Source organism: Passer montanus, unplaced genomic scaffold, assembly GCF_014805655.1.
Source record: "Passer montanus isolate IOZ18808 unplaced genomic scaffold, ASM1480565v1 scaffold23, whole genome shotgun sequence".
NCBI classification, from domain to species: domain Eukaryota; kingdom Metazoa; phylum Chordata; class Aves; order Passeriformes; family Passeridae; genus Passer; species Passer montanus.
Genome location: NW_024366926.1, coordinates 1,101,105 through 1,122,281, shown reverse-complemented (window position 1 = coordinate 1,122,281; position 21,177 = coordinate 1,101,105). Strand labels below are relative to the sequence as shown.

Genomic DNA, 21,177 nt, shown 5'->3' with positions numbered 1-21,177 from the left:
TATAGATTATGAGACCTGCTACAGTTCAGGACAGCAAGGCAAAAGAGAAAGATGGAAATGTATAGTTGGCAGGTAGGTTGGTAAACAGCTCTTGTAATTTCATGAGTTTGGTAGAAATTGAAGTGTCAGTATTATTCCTAAAGAGTGGACAGCAATACATCTTTCTAATCTACCCTCTCCTCAAGGATATGCAGCTGATAAAATTTTATTGATTTCCTCCCTTAAATTTCCACTCCCGATTACTTCAACACTGATGTTTTGGTGGTTTTAATTTACCTCTCACAGAAAGTTTCTTTATTTCTCCAGATCTGGAGTAGTCCTTTTCACATAAGCCTTCAAGTCTGTGCAGAAAGAAGATGCAGGATGTGGACTTCTTAAACTTGTCTAATGGCACATTTAAGGAACAATGTATTTCTTGTTTATTTGCCTTTTGAAGAGTTCTCTGTATCTAAAGGCCAGTAGCAACAGAGATGTTCTCTGCCACTCACAGGTATCTGCCTATCACAAGGCATCACAGTGATCTCCAGGTTTTTTTTAATGCAACAGACTATGGCAGTACATGAAAGGACTGACCTTGGAAAAGCTGAAGAGGGTTTAAAAAAACCTAGCTACTCTAATGAGAGAAAAGGGACCACTCGGTATCTGTGCTGTTTTGACCTGGAGTATGGTAAAATGGAGCAAACAGTCCCAAAATGCACTAACTGACCCAACTCAGAGCAGCTGAGGCTTCCTTAACCCTGCCTGTCTTTAATCCTTTGACAGCTGTCTTCCACTGGGACAGAGGTGAAACTTGGACAGACCGCATTTGTTGAGCAGTGCTCCCCAGATTTGCAGCTCTCCCCAGGAAGACCTGAGAACAATTACAAGTGTGTCACCTGGACAAAATGTAAAACTTCGCTGTCAGACTATCCTATCCCTGGTAAGGCATCTAAAGCCACCTAATTACTGATGAAACAAGCTTAATAAAAAGGAAAATATCCTGTAAAATAAGGGGACTACTAGGACATGTTATGTGTTTGTGAAATGTTTGCATTAGGCTGTGATGAGCATACTGTAAAAATTGCATGCAAAGTAATAGGAAAAAAACTAGTGCTGGAAAAGAAACACTTTCTAAAAGTGTTCTGTTTGTTAGTTTTAGACATTGTTTTTAGTCTGCCTCCTCTGAGGGAGAATTGGTTGTGACTGTAGATTCATTTATGAAAAATGCCTGTCTGTGTTAGGACAGAACAGGTTTTGATTTGCCCTGTCAATGAATCCTGGAAAAAATATTGAATGAAAATATATAGGTATAGATGACAGCTCTAAGCCTGGACAGAATGGGGAAGCAGACCTGACCTATTTAGCCGCATATCTTACAGTGAAGTTTCATCACTAAATCTAATTCTAAATATTATTTCCCTTCTGTAAGAATGACTATGCAGTTGTGTATCCTATGCAAAGCCTTATGCACGTATTTACCTCTGTGGTCTAGAGAATATTGCACATCCTCATATTCCCTTTAGGCCTGTATTTGTTTTTTTTCCAAAATCAAGGTCTCAATACGCTTGCAAAATTCTCTGTGTAGTTTGATTTGTAGTACTAAGTAGAATAATAGCATAAATGTTAATATAAAACATGATTTAGCAGTACCCAATAAAATGTGACTCTTCTTAGGTCATATTTGAATGCCCATGAATTAATAAAAGATGATTAATTGTTATAATGTGCTAAAACACCAAGAAGGACTAAAAATAGTTCTGAATGACATTCTGTGTTAAATTAATTTGCTAAGCAATGTTGAGAACAGCTGCAGAAAATCACAAAGCATTCTGTATCTTATGTAGCCTACTTTTTTTTCCACCCCAGTGAGTGGTTTACTTAAGTTTAACTTGTTTGGGGTTTTTTGTGGTCCTTTTAGTTTGATCAACATAGTCAATTAAATTCATGATAGGATGTGACTGGGTAAACTCAGTTTCCTAGGAACAGATCCTAATGGAGGTACAACTGTTGGCTGCATGTTAAGTGAATGCACAGGAAATTGGAATAAATGAGCATATTAATGTTTGAAGTTAAAGCTCTTTTCCAACCTTTATGATTCTATGACTCTGTTTCCATTCCTGGGTGCCCAGTATGTCATGTTAAGATGATCTGCCATTAAACCATGCTTGGCTGTTGCTGGAGAGGAGGTGTTGATGCAGTTCCAGCTGTTCTGCCTGGAGTCCCTCTCAGGTCAGCTTGGGAACACCAGTGCAGAGCCTGTACCAGGATTAATTTTGATGGGAACAACATTGTCATGATGATGTTGAGGTCTGTTCATACCTGTCCAGGAGAGGTTAGAGAAGAGACAGAACTGCTCATGAGTCTGTGCTGTGGAAGAGCTGATGGCAACTCAAAATGCAAGACAGACCCACGCTGAGCTTATTAAGACTTCCATGTTCTGACTAGATTAGTACAAGAAAAAACCTTTGTTCCCTTTTCACTTTGTGTCTAGTGAAACCTTGCTCAGTACCAGGGTTCTCTAACGTTCCCAGTAACAAACCAACAGCAAGAAGTCACCGAAATGGTGGAGCTGGCAGTTTATGGCTGAAGACAGGAAGATTAAGGCCGAAGCACACAGGCTCCATGCCTCCCCAGAAGTTATTTCTTGTATATTTTTGGTAGTTTCTGTGTGTTTAATAGAAAACAAAATGAGTCCTCTTCTCTGAGACCACAGTCTCTGTTGGCTAGATGTACAGGGCTTACATTTCCAAGGAAGTCAGTATTTACATAGCTTAAAAACAGTTCTTACATGTCTCAGAATATCTTAAAGTGTGCAGAAACTGTGCAAATTCTTTATGTCTTAGAACTGAGGATAACAATCACACTTCAGCACAGGAATATTTCCAATATGCTGTACTGGATACTGAAATCCTGTCATTCACAAAATGTATCTGTTTCACATTCCTAGTCTGCCAAACCTGTTCCATTCAGTTTAGAACTTTTTGGTGTTTCTTGAGACACAAATTTGCATGGTCAGAGCATAACAATATTCCTGAACCTTCTTTTTTTCAAAATTAGTATCTTCAGCTGTAAGTTATGAAGACATACTACCTGCAGATAAAATGTTGCTGTTAATCAGAGAGCCTGAGAGATTGTGAGAGGAAACTGAAACACAGTTTTTGGGTAGGATCAGTTGCAACTCAGAGTAATCTGCTGAAATTATTCCCTCTTGTTCTTTCAAATAATGTGTTTTATTTGAATTACATAGCATGGGGCACGGAGCCCCTGTGTGAGCAAAGTAAAGACAGCTGGCACAAGGGATTAATAGTGATGCTTCTTTATTGCAGAGGTTTGACCCTGTAATTTAGAGAAATAGGCCAGAGTCATGAGAAGAACAGGGCAGCATTTTCCCAGCTGTTTTGTTCAGTGTGGCATTTCTGCTGATAGAGCTTCAGTTTTGGAAAGCGTTTGAACAGTTTTGTTTCTATTGTGTATAATGCACATATCTATGTATATTTGTGGAAAATCGACAATGCTATAAAATGCCTTCCTTCAGTTTTCACCCCTTTTGTGTAAATCAGGGATGAAATGTTTTTATAACATTGTGGCTCGCCAGACATCTACTGCAGGGAATTTGTTGAACTCATTAAATATCATAGAGGACAAGATGCCCATAAATTCACTCAAATTCATGAACAGTTAAACTACTAAAACCTGATTTTCTCCCTGTTTCTTGCTCCTGATTAATTACGCTTCCAAAAGTGATTCAGTGTTGAGGGACAAACAGACAAGCTTTATTCCATTAGGGGGAAAAAAGAGAAAGCTAAAACTTTCATCCTGCTTAGCAATGTCTGCAGAAGTGGCAGAGTTTACCCTGAGGTGCTGCAGGATAGGAGCTGTCTCAGCCTGTCCAGTTTGCAGTGCTGTGGCAGTCACCTACAGGTACCCTTCACTGGAATTGCCCTGGTTCAATGTGGCACCTTTCAGATGTGCTCTGCTGTAAGGCAGGAGGGCTGGTACAACTCACAAAAGGGTTTGTTAGGTAACAAATGGTAGCTGGACATAAAGTTTGGACCAAGAAAATAGTAGTGAAGGTTAACCAGATTTCAAGCATCTTATGGTGACCAGTCTGGCCAGTTCTTATTTATTGTTGTAAGTATCCTGAAGTGTTACTATATCAAAGTTCTTTTCATAATGCAAACATGCCTAATAAAAGTTGGTTTTTTTCTTCAGTGGATAAATTACTGATATAGAAAGGTGTGGCATACATTTAGAACTCTACTTTTAAGAAGTTTTATAGGTGGTCAGCTCAGGCCAAAAAAAGCCAGAAGACCTTTTTAGTGTTAGCCACAACTAAAACTACATAAAACCCTCCGACTTCAAACAAAAACCAAAGGAAAGCATTACAAACAAAATATATTGTGAAAGCAGCGTCTGCTTTGATAAACAATGCATTTTTCAAGATTGTTATTCAAGCTGATGGGCTATTGAGATTAAAAATTACAGCATTATAAAACACCTTCTTGTGAGGTTCAAATCTGGTGTAAGATTTTATCTTTCGTTTGTTTTTAAGAATCCAACTTATGTATTGCTAGTTGTAGGTACTTAAATTACAGAAAATCTCAGCCTCCTTCTTTGTCATGCCCTAAAGAACAGAGTATTGAGGACAGAGAGGATCAGGGGAACACAGAATGACTGATAGAGAGTCTTTGTACACTCATGAAGAGAGGTAGGGGCATGGTTACTTTTATAGCCAGATTTACAAGGGCTTTAAAGGCTCATCCTGCTTCAGAAATGTCATGTTTCTTTTCCTGTATCCCATCATCATTCACAAATTTCTGCCCAGCCTAAGTTAAAACTCCCTGCCATTCAAAAGAACATGAAACATGTTTTTATTATTCATGTATCCATTTTATTTCACACCAAAACCCAAAAATGTGTAGTAGGAAAAAAAAAGTTAGGGAAAAAACAATTCCAGAAATACAAGATTTCACAGAGAAATATATCAGTTTGTTCAGCTGCTCATTTCTGCTCCAGTACGTTTGGATTTGAAAAGGAATGCAAAAAAGGAAAGCACTTGGCTATGCAAGCAAAATTGGATTTTGTTACTTTGTTTCCGGGAAACAAGGATGAGTTTCTCTTAGGTTTTCCTTGACAGAAACACAGTCTTCCTTAACTTTTGTTTAGTTTAGGAATTTGACCTTTCTTATTTATATTAATTTTCAGTAGGTGGATTAAGGCCAGGCATCCAAGACACTATTCCTGACTGAGTGAACATATAATTTATTTTCCAGTGCCTTTGTTTTATTATCTGTCAAATGTGTGGAGGAACTCCTGAGGTCTTTACAAAAGAACCTATTTTTGTAAAACATTTAGATGCTACTTTTGTATGGTGCACTGTACTTGGAGAGGGGAGAGGTCTAAAATGTGTGGTTTTATCACCAAGTTTGCAGTAAACAGTCAATTACCTTGGAAATACATTTACTATGCACATTATTGCAAGGGGTTTATGTAGCACAGGGTGTGAAAGCTATCCCGTAGTCTACAGGAGGCTGGAAACCACATGAAGAAAATTTCTTGTCTAAATTCAGCTATTTTTCATGGACAGAGAGTAATTTTTGTGCAGAGCAGCTTTGTGGCTGGCATTCATTGCATGATGCAGTAGCTCACACTATCTTTTTGAAATGGAGAAGAGGAATCCATCAGCTGTTTAACAGTGGGGTAATTCCTTGCAAGTGATGTCAGGCCAGTTGGATTTAAGTTGATTTATCTCATGTTTAGTGTCTATGTGAGCTGGAAATGATATTGGAAAACACTTAGGCTCAGTCATATCTGATTCTCTGAGCATCTGCTCTTGTTTAGGAAGCAGGTTCAAACTAACTTATGATACAGGGAATTAGTGCCTTTCAATGCAGTGTTTTCAGCTTGGCACTGAAAAGCAGGCAGCAGAGCTGTCTGGTTGTGCTTTCTGGACACGTGGCCTTTTCGAGGTTCAAGAGAACAAGGAAATATTAATATATTCTTTATATTTATGTATTTTATGCATACATGTTTTTAATAATATTTCATGCCTGTTTAGCAGTCTAGAAGATAGCAGCAGAGTTAAAGTAAGCAAGGTGCTGTAGCTTCTGCCCAGTTCGGGAGAGTTTTCATTTGCAGTTGAAGTATAAAAGCAGGAGGAGGTGATTTCAGCTACCCTTGCATTTGCTGGTCTGTCACTCACTCCAGCTGCAATTGCCTTCTTGTGGTGCATAATTCCTTGCCTGCTGCAAGAAAAAGCTAAGTGTAATTGGGATTTTAGTGGCCAACAGATGTTCCAGAGACAGAAAACGATCCCCTGCTGAGCCCTTGATAAAGGCTCCCACCCCAAAACCACCAAACCCTAAAATGGTAAAGCCCTGAAACCTTAATCCCAAACTCTAGAGCTCTGGCATATGACCGAGTTCTACTTTTTTTCATTCATGTTTACATTTTAGTTTAGGACAGTGTATGCCAGTGCTGCAGTGGGATTGTGCAAGGGCTGTGTTATGCTTTATGAGCGTGGGCCTCCACTGAGACTCATGCAAAGCTGCACTGTCCCCATGGGAGCTCTAGGAAGCATTTATGCCTTGGGCACACACACTAAATGGTTGGGATTTTCCTAGAACAAAAAGGGCATTTGGGTTTATGTCTCCCTTAAGAGCTTGCTCTTCTTCAGATGACCATAAGCATTATGAACACATGTAAGGGGTGTGATTATTATTGCTACTGGTCTGATGGCTTGTGTGCACGAACCTTTGCAGAATATGCAGTGTTTGTGCACTCCAAGCTTGTAATCTGACTGGGATGAGTATCCGGCAGATGGGCTAATGATTTATAGGGAATAGAACTAATGAAGTGTGAAAAATTGGACAGAATGAAGGATATTTGTCTTGCTATTTTCTTGGGAGCGTAAAGAAAGCTCAGTACTTTGGATGTCCAAAGGTTTCTACCTGTGGAGGAGCTCTTGTAATTAAGTCACAGCTGAAAAAGAAGCCAAAATCATAGGAAGAGCAACCTGTGGATTGTAGTATTAAAAAAATTACATAAGAAGGTTCTAAAAGGAAGAGCCTGAAAATTATTCTTTCACTTATATTTAGGGAGTCAAAAGCAGGATATGGTTGTGTTCTTGTACTTAAATTCTTTAGTATAAGTATTCATGTAAAATATGTTTACCCTTTTCATGCTTTGTACTTTGTGATACTTAGGTAGTCCAGTCTAAATTCTTTCAAAGTAATACATAAGTTTGTCATTTAAGTTTTCCTTTGGTCTTTCTTCCCCTAGTGCTTCCTTGCATTACTCACCACAGAGTGCTGGTGGCAAAGACTGTCTCAAGGATGCTCAGCTTATTGTTGCTGGGGTATGCCTCACTTTGTTAATGTTAGTGTTTTGGGGGAGAGGAAAGAAGTCCTCAATCTGTCTGGTGTACCAGGTAAATTAAGCTTGTTCCTTTATTGTCCATAGCCCCCTTGCCTTACTGGGCCAGACACCCATAGCTGTTGCTGTTTGAGTCTTTTCCCAGCTCTGGGATACAAGAAAGAATAGAGTTTTTAATGTCATGTCACATTTGAGTACATCCAGTACCTGTGAAAAATTTGTTTTCATATGAGTTCTTGGACCTTTTATATTTGTGCAGATTTTTAAAGCCTTTTATCCTTGTCTCTCAACCTTTGTTCCTTAGCAGAGTCAAATATTTCAGAAAACTTTCCTCAGCAACCCAAGAATAGGAGAGGCAGAGTCACCTGTTTGTCTAAAGTGCCGGTGCTTCAGCTCTGCTTTAATCAGTTCCAGCATTTCTGTCTAACTCTGAGGGTGCCCATGCTTTGAAGTGGAGCTGTGAGCCTCTGCCTGGAAAAATCAATTCCAAATTGTTGTTTACCCATAGCAGGGAGACTTTCCCTGCAGTCAGAAAGATGTATGAGCTAGTGTTTCTGTGTCTTAGAGGCAATGAGGAGGGAAGAATTATGAAATAGCCTGGTTTGGGTTCCGCTTTTTCTTTTCCCAGATGATTTGTCTAGAAAATTGCAGACTTTGCCTCTTTGGCTCCTTTTTTTCCTTACCCAAGAAATTCCTATCCCCTGACTTTGATAAAGTCACTTTGTTCCAATGCTACAGAACAAAGAGAACCAACGAAAAGAAATTACTTTCTTGTGGTGATTACCTTTTGTATTTTAACATGCTTTTCCTTGTTTTACTTTTATATAAGAACCTAAAGGGAACGTGACTTGGTTTTGATCACTCCTTACCTGTCCAGTCTAAGTTCACAGGACTGTGAATTTTTTTTCCTAATGGAGTTAGTTTTTTCCTAACTGCAGCTTGCAGTTATCTGTATAATAGGAAACTAACAGTAGCCTTCATGATTCTGTATTTATGCATTAATCACCTACTGTATTTCTGGTTTTGCATGCAGAAAAGCAAATGGCACTTGCAGCAGCACTCCTTGGCAGCAGCAGATATGCTTTCTTTAAATAGCTCAACTCCCATTGTTTTGTGACACTGGAAATTTAACCGTATTCAGTTCATAAATAATTATCATTATTATCCCTTATGCTTTGAAGGACTTTTACCCAGCATTATCTATAGACTGAAGCAAGGAAACACCCACTTTTGCTGGGTTTGTATCTGCCTGAACCAAAGCGTTGTTTCTTTCTTTAGCCATTCTACATTAGTGTGACACATTCTAAACAGCAGCAGCATAGGTGAATGGCTACAGCCCAGCAGTAGACAAGCTGCTCTTTCCTCTCAGTTACTGATCATCAGAAACACAGGGTATTTTCTTACTCCATTAAGAATTATTCTTTTTCTCATAAATTTAGGGTTTTAATCAAAAGCAGCCAGAAAGTATCAAAATATTTTCTGTGTTTTGTGAAACAATACATAACTGCCATTTGATATTAACAGTTTACAGAGATTTTGCAATAAATCCTGCTTGCATCCTGGAGATGAGTTGTTCTAATAGTGTTTTGTTATGGGAGTAATTAAAATTTGCAAATATTAAAGCTTAGAAGGGGGAAGAGCTTTTCAGAAGCAAATGAATCTGTATTTTAGTTGTTTGAGAAATAAGCTGTTTTGTAGCTGCAGAATTTACAGTGTAATCTGCACATGGCTGCAGCCTTGCACTCCATACCTAATCTTCTTACATTTTTTTAGAGTAAGAGTGTTTTTAGTTATGTGGCCACTGTATGCAGCCACACAACTATATGTAAATACAATATGTATTTACAAACATGTAAATACAAACCAAGGCAAGGATTGAGCACCCTAACTTTGCAAATAAATGAAGCAACTGTCCTTGTTTTGATTAGAAAGTTTGGATTGTAGGAGTCCTAAGGTCCCTTCCAAGTGAGTGGTTTTTTTGGCTCTGTTCTTGAATAACCTTGAGGTGTGATTTAGCTGGCTCTGTTCAGCCCTTCTAAAATTGTGCTGAATAAATACAGATGTTGCAGCTGAGCAAGTTATTCCACAGTCCTGAACAGCTTTTCATATCTCCATCATGCGTACTTTGATACAGGAAAGATGAGCATTGGGAGAATGTAATAAAATTTTTATCAAATAAGCAAAAGCATGGCTAAATGTTATTTTGGTTGCAAAATTTTTTCCTCTTAAGAGACCAAACCTGTCAATTTTTCCCCTAAATTGAATGAAACTGACAGAAGTTGCTGTTTAGTGCAGTACCACATAATTAAGGTACCCTGAAACAGGATCTATAACAGGATCTAAATGCCCTGGTCTTCTATACATTTGTCCCAAAGTTTGAATTTTGCATTTGGCTGGGGTATTAATTCTTTTTACAAGCACCCTTCATTAATGGGGTGGTTAACATGTGTAACAGAGCAGCTTGTAAAAATGAGATCCAATGCCATACAGCTCAACTAATCAGAAATTAACTCCAAACTATTCAAATTTAAAATATATGTTCTATTCAAATCTAATAATTTTCTTGATACTGCTTGATACAGACAGTAATCAAGTATTTTTCTCTATTTAGTTCATAATATATAGGTCATTTTCACCCATCATAAATTGCCAGGGACATCTTTGTTGAAGGCAAATGTAACTGAATTTGAATTAGGTTTGGAGGTTGACTTGGGAGTTTATTAAAAATAGTTTTGATGTGATTCAGTACATACCTTCAGGCATCTTTACCACTGACATTTTATCCAAGGAACAGCTTTATATTGATTTTATTTTTTAATAGAGAAAAACAAAGTTCTGAGAGAGCAGAATTTTTTATTCAGCTGTGCTGAGACAGCTACCTCAATTTTTTATCTTTTTCTTTTTCACTCAGAAAGAGAAAGTGGATTAAAATCAAATGCCAAAACAGGAAAAATGCATCAAAATAAAAAAATCTTGCTTTCACTATTGTGATAAAGGCAGGCAGTGTTTTACTCTTTTCAATTAGCTTTTCCCCATTTTTTAACAGTAGTAGCCACAGTCTCATACACTTGCCAGTCCAGGTTCATCCTATGGAAATTCAGAGCTGCTTCCAACATCAAAGTTTAATTTTATGACTCTAGGAAGTGGCTAGGATTTATTCAGGGAGTAAAGATATTCAGCTGCAAATAAGATGGTATGAGAGATTATGACAAGATGATCATAAACTTTGACTAATTAATCTGCTGCAGCATCTTGCAGGAGTAGGCTCTTTTCCTCATGATACCTGTTCATAACAGTAAGAATTACCTGTGGATGTGGTAACTTGGGCATTTAGACCAAGCATAGTCAGGTGAGGAATTCTGCCTCATAATAACTGGTTGGAGAAAAAACAAGAAGCTGGTAGCAAGACCAGATTTAGAGCTCATTTGTTCCTGTCTTCTGCATGTGAGCTGTGCTCATTAGGAATATCTGCTTTCAATCCCTTGTCTTTTCAGTTTGTTTGTTCTTTTTTGTTTCCTATATATTTCCTTTTCAGTGCTATTCCAAAATTGTTTCTTTCCTTTTCACTCCCTTTTCCAGCAGCTGTTTTAGAGCTACTTGCATGATTCTTGTGAATTTTAACATGCCATCACTTCTCAGTGGAAGATGATCTGTTTCTGCTGGGATATAACCTTAATAATTACATTGTTCACACCAGTGCTTTCCCTGTTTATTCCAAGAATAATTCAAGTGGGAGAGTATGCACAACAGAACAGCATTCTTTTGCAGTAGGAACACTCTCCTTGACTGCTATTAATCCACTTGCAAATGTCAGTTCATATTTATCCTCTGAGGTGTCTTTAAACTTCTTGGTAAGCAGTGGGTTTCCTGTTGCAATACTGTACATTAGATCTGAAAGAACAAAGTTATATAAAAAAAGCTGATAAGCCTAAAGATTTGGTCTCTGAAATGAAGACCAACTTGATAGACATTTGAACATGTATATCCCTATTATAATTGGCAGCAATTATATTAAAAATGCGGGTGAATTGCACGACTTCTTTCTTGTTCCAGCATGTTAAAGATGTCACAGCCCACATTTCAAATTCTGCAGGAGTCTGGGGATCAAACATTGCCATTCTCTGCTGGCACACTTTGTCATGCTGTGTGAATTTGTTCAGGTCTTCATTATTTCCTATGCTCTTGTTTACACAGAGCAGAATAGCCACATTTCAGTAAAGGAAAAATATATTTACAGGAGTTAGAACATTACTGAAAGCTTCAGAGAACTTATACTGTGGTGAGAGTATGTATTTTCAGATGAAGGAGAGAGGAATTCCAGTACTGGAAATGCATGAAATTGTTCAAGCACATTTTCAAAACAGGAAGCATTAATAATTCATGAAAGTTAATCTTTGAACATTAGTGTTTTTAAAGAAGGTTTTTAAGTGACAACTGAATTGATCAATTGCCCCTTCTCATTGAATTAGGACAGGATGGGTTTTTTAAATAACTTCAAGTGATGGTGCTATTTCATTAATTTTTTTCATGCCCTGAATCTTTATGTTCATGAATAAAACTAAATGAGGTAGTAATGAATACTTTAATTCTCCTTTTATAGAGCAAGTAGAGAACTGCAAGTTGGTGAAGGTAGGGAGCACATTCACTGTGCCCATTGTGCACATGCCATGTATTTGTGTGGTAATATCAAATAAACAGAAATGCTGGATTTGATTTCTTGATATGAATACATATTGCTTCCCCATATTATTGAAATTATCACAATTGATAGGACTTGGCATAGATATTGGTGGATGTCCTGTGATTCTTTTACAGCCTTCCAGTTTGCAGCCACAATATGCTATGTTTAAATCTAGTGAAGTTTTACGTACAAGTAGTTCTTTCTGCTTTATCTCCAGCTGCCATTTGATTCCTGTTTCAACTGGGACTTGCATTTCTAATTTTTATTTTTTTTTAATTCCATGAGGGGCTACTTTTTAAATTGGGAATTTAAGCATTTGTTTCCATTTTGTTTTGTTGTAGGCATGTAAACACCTCTCCAAGTATAGTCTCAGGAGCATGGGAGGTGATGAGAACAGCAACAGGGCCAGTTTGGGATATTCATTTCAAGTGCAGCAGCACTGGTTTAAGTACAGGTCAAGCAGCTGCTACAGTTTTTCCTCATGAAGAGCCTTGTTTGAATCCCGGGTCAGTGTGTTTGACACAGATGGTTGTGCTGTGGGGTGAGATGAGCATCCTTGCCTGCCTGGGCTGGGATGAAGGAAGCAGTATTGCAGCAGGGCAGCTGGCTCCTTTATGTCTCTGAATAAAAAGTTACATGGGACTTTACTGAGGCTCAACCTTGGCCTTCTAAACTTTCACAAAAGGCTTTAAATATGCTGTGTCAGGCCGAGGCACTGTCCATTGGGCATGAGGGTTTGATTAGGGGATGCAGGGGTGATAAACCATCATGAAGGTATTTTCTCAGAATAAAGTGACTGCGATGCTTTTCCAGATAGAGGAGCTCAGCATGGTGGGTGCAAGTGCTTAGGCTCTCCTTGGGCCAGCACAGCAATAGCCCAGACCCCTCGGGCTGGAGGTTTGCATCTCCTAGGCTTAAGGCAAACACAGTCTCCCTGTCCATGATCCAGGAGCCACTTATGTGAAGGATAAGGCAGCATGGGTAGAAAACAACAGTCCTAGGATTAAATCCAAAAGATTTAATCTGACTGGGCCCAGACATTCCCTGGGTAGCGATATCATACAGCACTGGAGGTGAGGAAGGAATTCAAGGATGAGCAGAAAGGTTTACTGCAGGAGGCTGTATTTGAGAGCTGCAGCTACTGTTGGTTTTCTGGTCTGTTTTAACTGCTCTCATGGTTTTTTCTCTGCTCTCAGTAATTATACTAATAGTATTGATTTAATCCTTTCAGTCTTCAAAGAGCTGTTTGAATAATAATTAGATAATCCTCCTGACCCCTGGAGAGACAGATAACCATTATTAAAAGTAAAAAGTCCTTATACAGAAAAGGAAGATTTTGTAGGAGCACTGGAGGTAAAGAGAAGTTCATGCCTGAAATTTGGGCGTGTCTTTAGTCCACATTCTGTTTTGAAGAACACCTTTCCATAAGGAAGGAAGAATGGAGTGAAGACGAGGATGGCAAAGCAGCAGGCTAGGTAGAGGCCAAGCCTCAGTGGATCTGAGCTCCCTTGGGGGCTGTGCCACTGTACAGCTCAGAGGATTTTCAGGATTTTCTTTATCTTGCCTTCATGGCTGGTTTCCTCTTCCTGATTTTAGTGCCTCCTCGGTTTTTTTTGCCTGAAAGTATGTCATATGTTTGCAGCTGAGTCTTGCATGCTTTTGTGGGTTCTGGCATACAGATGCCTTGATCATAACGAAGATTTGGGATCCAGTTGTGGCTTTGCTGTTTCACAGACAGGTTTTCTCTCTGTAATGCTACAGCAGTCTCTGGCTTCCCAGAGTATTTTATTCTATCAGCAATGTTCTGTTCCCCCAGTTCTTTGCCCCTTGGGTGATTTCACTCAGTTTTGTTAAGTTAAAATGTCAGAGGTGGGGCAAAGAAATACTGGATGCTTATGCTCTCATGTAAAGCTCCAGTCTCTGGTGAGTGATGCTGTTTGTCTCAGTAGCTTCTTGTTTTATAACTGCTTTATGTTGTAACACAATTATCTCAGCATCAGGCCAGTTCTTTATTCTGACACTTCTTAAACATCTCCAGTGATGTGGTGTCAGCTTGCACCAGAGGAGACGTGATCAAGGAGATCTGTGCAGCTGAGTGTGAATCTGTTTTCTGTCTGAAGGAATTAAAAGTCACATACACGTGTGATTACTTACAGGGCACTGAAGAGAACCTTGTATGAATTTAATAAACATTTTAAAACATGAGCTCAAGTCTGCTTTGTCCTGGGTACACCATTCTGTGTCATGAAAAGGTGGCATTTGTTCCCGTTGTACAGCTGAAAGAACTCAGGTCCATAGTGATTCATTTGTTGTATCTCAGGTACAGAGGAATATGAGTATTGATCTAGGCCATTAAAACATATCCTACTTCTATTATTTTATAAGCATTAACTGCCCACAAGGACAACATCATAAATTCTAAAATTATTCCAGTTCATAAAATTCACCAGTCTATTGTTCTGCCCAGGGTGATTATTAACAGTCACAGTAATTCTCAGTGGACAGCTGAGGAGCAGGGTAGGACTAGTAATGCATGCATAACACAAATTATGTCTTCTCAATAGACCCTCACAGCAAATTCAGGGAGAAACCAAATTTCGCCAATTTTCTTGCCTTCCTTTCCTCACTTTCCACCATTAAGCTCTGTCTTGTACATGGTATGTCATAGCTATTGACATTTCACTCATTGATTATTATAGCAACATAATGCATACAGCCAGTGAGTATATCTGCAGCATGACAGTGTAATTACCTGCTGGCTTTCCATAAATCATTGGCAATATGACTAATGTTAAAAGCTTTTTTCCTTCTTTTTTTTTTCTTTTTGAAAAAAGCTTCCTTTCTTCTTTTTTTGTTTTAATATAAACTATTATAAACCCTCTGTGGAATATGAGACTGGTGATGACTCAGTGGGCAGTGAGACAGCAATCTCAGACACTGTAACATGATGCAGAAAAGGTCATAAACTTGCTTTCATAACAGGATAATTCACATATTCATTCATTAAAAATTAAACACGTGGGAGCACATGGTGCATTGAAGTTGGCAATATTGGTGAATAGTTTCTTGTAGTTTCTTTACTCCTGATCAGTTGGTGTGAGTTGAAATTTTTCTAAATTAAATCTTGTCGTATTTAGTGCCATTTACACTTGAAATTAGTTGTTCCTACTGAAGACAAGTGCCATAAGTAGCTACATAGTGTTTCAGAATCATAACTTTGTCTTTATGGAGTGATGGTTGGATGGTTGTTTTGTTTTAATTTTTAAGTCCTTACAATGAGCTTATATTTAACAGAAAAACATTAAGTTCTATATAATCTATCTAATTGTAGCTAAAAGTTGCCAGTTTTTTTCATTGTACTGTTAGCAGGTTTTTGTTGTTGCTTTGTGTGTTTGGCTGGGTTTGTTGTGGTTTTTTGGAGTCATGCAGAAGAATCTATGTGCTCCCAAGTCTGGTGACGTAGCTGCCTATCCCAGCCTGACAACATTGCTGTGGGTGTTTGTCACTGATGTGCCATGCTAGAATGCAGCAAGGACAGGACAGGTTAGGCAGAGCTGGATGTGGTGCTGTGGAACTAAATTAAAACAGCTGTAATGGGTGCACAGGGAGGCCTGTCTAGTCCAGCCTGTGGCTCCCTGGGCCAGTATCAGCTGACTGGGAAACCCAGAAATAGGCTGAGCATGGAGTGGCAGACTGTGACTCAGGGGTGTCTTGAGTCAGGGGTGATATTTTCAAGGTTAGGAGCCTTCAGCAGATTTCTTCTTATGTGAATTTGCCTAATCATATTAGTGCTTATGCTGACTTCTGGCTTCCACAGCAACATGAGACTGAGAGTTTCACTGTGATGAAACAGTGTATGAAGAATCATTTCCTGTTGTTGATTCTAATGCTGATAACATAACTTGATGCCTTTTTTAATTTGAAAAAAAATGGAAGGGTGTTTTCCTTTTCATTTTTCAATATGCCACTCATTTTATGTATCTCCAGCATATTTCTGCTCAGACAGTCCTTTTCTAGCCAAAAAAAAAAAAATCTCCAGTCCGTGCAATTGTTTTGTGTAAGGAATCTCTTTGTGCTGTGGACCCTTCTTACTGCCCTTTTCTGTAGCTTTTCTAGTGGTAAAATGTTAAGACCAGAACCAGAGCTATGTGGGATGCTCATGAAGTAATGAATTTACACAGTGATGTAAGACACTAGCTAGTCTTTCTATTTCTATAACTTTTCTAATACTTAGGACATTTTTTTTCCTCCCCATAATAATGTCTTCTATTCCCACATTCTTTAGAACATGAATGACCTGATTTTGTTGTTTGTGGTGTAGGAATATGCAAGTGACATGATAAACTTTGAATTAATGGCACCAGTTACTGTAAAGCTTTCCAGATGTAACCAAGTCATATTTGGGGCCATAACCTTGACAGACATTGGACAGAATTTAAAGCTTTTTTACAGCTCAGTGTTACACCATTTCTGGTTTTGACAAGCTGGGTAACAAATCAGGTTGGTTTTATAATCCAAGTGAAGCTAGAGCTGCAATATACTTGCACATCAGCAGCCAGACAAGAATTCTATGTCTACTTCTCTTTAATTGCAGGTATTTATGAGCCGCCATTTCTTGTATTATTGTGGTGAACCTACTCTGGATGTGAAGATTGCCTTTTGTCAGGTGTGTGTTCCTTACAGGTAAAACAAGGTACAGTATATACTTGTACTTCATTTTTGAAATACATGCTATAATTAGAGAAAAATAGAAGTGAGTTTCAGCAGCTTACTGCAAGTAACTGGTTATAAAAATGAGAATAAATACAAAAGAAAGAGAAATGTATCACAAAAAATTTACTTTGCTATTTGCCCTCAAGTTTATTTTGTAATTTGGTCTTAATGATTTTTATTTTGTTTTGATAAACTCTTAGTTAATATTCTGAGTTTTTTAAGTGAAAAATAATGGCACAGTATTCAAACAGAAAAACTGCAAATTAAAACTATTTTATCTTAGTCTCTGTTCTTCTCAGAGAGAGCCTTTTACATTGTTGTGACTAATTTTCTGTTTACATATACTGGAAGTGAAGGAAATGTAATTAAAACGGTGGCCTTTGCCTTGTCTCCCACTGAACACCGTGTGCTATTGAGGTCTTGCAGCCATGAGGGTGCACTAAAGCCAATTCTGTATTTCTACATCACCCTTGAAATGGTTTGGTCACAATGTATGGGAGCCCACAAAGCTGAAACTAAATCTTTGATGCAAAGAAAAAGCTTTTTGATTTATCCAGCTTCTGGTTTTCTTGGTTAATTTAGTTAACATATTTAGTCCAAATCTGTGTGTATAATTTTCCCTTGTGAATGAAAGATGACTTTTTCTGCTCACTTCTGAACAGTGTTTGTTCTTGAATTCCATCTCTTCTTAGTTTTAAGGGGTTTTTTGTGAGATGGATCATCAGTAATCTAACTAATTGGAGAGGTATTAGGGACATTTTTCACTTTTTGAGGCTGAAAACAATGATGCAGTCTTAGAAATTAATTTGTGATAAACACTATTTTTGTTCTTCTATATTACAAGTGGAGTCCAATTAAAAGCACAATTGTAAAAAAGGAATTGGCTATTGCTTGTGTGCAAGCATTTAACATGAGACAGTGACAGGTGTTAGAAAGTTTGCTTTATATTTTTTAACTCAGGGACATTAAATATTAATTCTGCTGAGAAGGTTGAATCTGGACTTAGGAATCATCAGCTCTGGGATGGGTCTTGGCTATTCAGTTTGATAATGTGCTTAACTGTCTTTTCTAGTCTTTTCTATTTTATTGCCTGTTCTTCATGTGCGTGTGTTTAACTGGCTTAATTCTTCCACTGACAACTTTGTCAGATGTAGTATTTTTGTAATGTTTTGACAGAGTTTGCTTCAAAAAAATTGCAGAAATTGCAAATTTTTTTTTCTTAGATTGTATGAGAAAAGTGTTATTGATAAAAAAATAGTTTCCCTGTGCAGAATAGAGGTTTTTTGCATAGCCCTCCTCTCCTTTTTTACTTAGACCATTTTGGATGCATTTTTATCACTGAGTGAGATTCATTCCTATTTGATGGCTGCAGCTGGTACCCATAATGGCATCATCCACTAAATACATACAAAGAGATACTATCCTGGCATTGTAGGGAACAGAATTCCATCCTTCAAGCACTTGCCACACAGACACCTTTTCAAGGTCTTCAGACCTTCAGATCGATTCTCTTGAGGATAAAAACTGCTTTAAGCTTCATGTTAATTTATTCTCCCCATAAAGATAGGCCCTGATCCAAATAACAGCTGTAACTATGTGCAAGAACAGTCTCTAAATTAAGTGTCTGGTTGCATTAAGACCTGTCTTGGATGCTGTTCATTTGTATTGTTTAGAGTGGGATGGGGCATATATCTCTGTCCTTGGTCCAAGCATCCAGATCTTTATTTGGAGACGAGGAATAGTGTCCAGGTGGTAAAATTGTTTATTCCATTCTTATTCCTGCTTCCATTTGAAATTTATGCCTCACTGCAGACTTTCTCCAAAGTGTTTGTGCTGAAGTGCCTTTCTTAAAGCTCCAAAATTTAAGAGAACCCTGATTATTTTTAGTACTGGGGGGTTTATTTTTTTTCCTGATATATATTTGTGGCCTAAAAGGCATAACTTTATGTGCTCTGAAGGAAAGTGACATATACATAATTACAGGCTCTTATTTTTGACATAGAGCTTATGTCACTGAGCATGCTAGTTTTGTACAATGAAATGCTAATTCAGCAGGAATAGAATTTTAAAGATTTCCAGCTTAAGGAGAAGAAAGAATGGCTCTTCCTGAGAAGCACTTAGTAGCATAAGTAGGGTAAATATGTACCTCCTCACCCCTTCACCCTGTTTGCAGTGTGAAAACACCCAGGTCTGGAATTACTGGACATGGGTAGCCAATTCATGTTCTGAAACAGACACCTTTTTTAAGGCTGAGGAAGAGGACATCTGCTTTTCTATCATAATACAAAAGTAGGACACGAAGGCCTGTAGAATTTCATTAGACTTCTGTAAGGCTGGTATCACCAACAAGCTTTTATCTGTAGGACCCTACACATTGTTATTGTAGCACAAAGTAATGCAGAGTAGTGTATAATGAGTAGAATAGGACATTACATTTTAATACTAATATCTAACAATATCTAATAATTCCAAAAGAATACTGACTTCTTCATCCATATTTTTGTCCATTTAATCTTTCAGTATATTTTTAATCAATATGAAGACATGTGTAGCCTGTCAGAATTTGCCTGGTCCCTAAGCTGTAGGTATATAGAGTACCTTTATTTAGAATACAGTTCTAAATGTCGTGTGTCCTGTGATTATGCCTTCTATTCAAGGGGAGATTAGCTGGTATTCAAAAGTTATCAATAATTCATATATTAGATTTTTATGAATAAAATGATACTTCATGGGGTCAAGAGCTGTCTATTTCTAGCTAAAGGTGTGATTACTTAGCTCCATACTGTCTTTATTTGTAACAGAGAGAATCCTTTCATTAGCTGTTGTCTTCACATCATATACTGTAATTATATAGTTCTATTGAGAAATACACTTTCTCTCCTGTATCTTTGGCTACATTTTGCATTTGCATCACTGATTTAGTTCCCCTCCATACAGAATCCTCAGTCTCAAGGAACATTTCCTTTCAGTGTTTCTTGATCAGTCCTTTCAACCTCCTTTGGTGTGATGACCAGGGCTGGATGTCACCTGTGTGTCAGCATTGAGCTCTTCAGGCAGCAGGGGGATGAGGAGTCATTTGAAGTAGTGTTTTCTTGTGCAGATACTCACAGACTACTCATCTGTAGGAATCTGGCCTGCAATGAAGGCCACACTTCTGGAACACAGTGACTTCTGAGCAATACATGACACCAGAGTTACAAACGAGCTATGAAAATTTGGTGCCTGTAAGGAAGGAATAAAAAGTACCAAGAGCTCAGTGAACACATGGAGGACAAGAGAAGAATAAGTAAATAGTGCTTTGCTTTGTGTTTTGAGTAGATACAATGGAAAAGAAGAAGGCAGACTTGCTGCTTTGTGTGTAATCAGAACTAGGTAAGAGCTAGGTAAGCTGATAGGTTTTCAGTATCTCAGAAGAGGTTTAAACAGTGTTTAAGCAAATAAATAAAAGCACTGTTAAAAACACCCAACATAACAGAAAAAAACCACACCCAACCAGCACTTAGAAACATTGTATAACATTTAATAAAAGGTTTCATATGGTGCGTTGAAATAGAGTGAATAAAGCAAATGTAAAAAGATCAATCACTGATCAATCAAGGCTGAGTTGTTTGCAGAGGTTGTCTGTTGTCTACTTGAAAGGCTAAGTGCAGAAAGCTCCAGTCTGGCGGGCAAGGCAGCTGGAGAGAGATTAAAAGAAGGCCAGAAATTAGCTTTTAAGTCCCACTAAAAACACACTAAAATCAGGAAGACAGGGTGACCTGGAGAGAGATTAAAAGAAGGCCAGAAATTAGCTTTTAAGTCCCACACTAAAATCAGGAAGACAGGGTGATTAATACAAGCCTCGCAGGAGGACAATGAGGTGGAAGAATGGAGAACTGTGGTATGACGTGGCTGGTAAGACCAAGATCTGTAATATTACATCCAGCCACACACACACAAGATGAAACTCTGTGTAGAAGATTGGATCACTGTTTATGAACTTTTGAGCTCAGGGAGAGCCAGAAGAAGTGAGAAGTCTGGCTTTATGGAGAGACAAAAATAGATAAAATTTCTGCCATAAATATGTCACATACAGAATACACAATATAAAACAATATAGTAGATCTTTCTTTGCAAAGAAAGATCTGTATTTCCCAGGTGATAGCTTTTGTGGCCATTCAAATTTACACAGCAAAACCTGTGACCATGAAATTCAAAGCAGAGGGCTCAGCAAATTCATGATCATGCCAGAATTCTGGCACTTGAAGCTTCTGTGAGAATTAGAGCTGTGCAAGTGGGAGGACAGCCATTAAATTCATAGTGCTGCTGGCTGAGCAGATGCACCTAGGTGAGCAGGGCTTGCCTCTGTGCACGTTTGCAGAACTAGCCAGAAGCCTGAGGGTTTTACCAGACTTGTGAATGTCGGTCTGTACAGCCTCAGCATTTGACTT

General features: G+C 38.2%; 1 protein-coding gene across 8 annotated transcripts in view; it reads left to right on the top strand.

Annotated features, from left to right (window-relative positions):
* MAPK10 (mitogen-activated protein kinase 10) overlaps positions 1-21,177 on the top strand; it is a 147,075-nt gene that overhangs the window by 49,923 nt on the left and 75,975 nt on the right. For 4 of the 8 annotated variants that reach the window (XM_039710616.1, XM_039710610.1, XM_039710608.1 and 1 more), the window contains 2 exons: positions 763-919; positions 16,629-16,700. In XM_039710616.1, the coding sequence (XP_039566550.1) occupies positions 16,635-16,700 (66 nt within the window). In that variant the 5' untranslated portion in view covers positions 763-919; positions 16,629-16,634. Of the gene's footprint in view, positions 1-762; positions 920-16,628; positions 16,728-21,177 lie in introns of all 8 variants that reach the window. The other 4 variants (XM_039710611.1, XM_039710612.1, XM_039710614.1 and 1 more) reach the window with 3 other exon arrangements.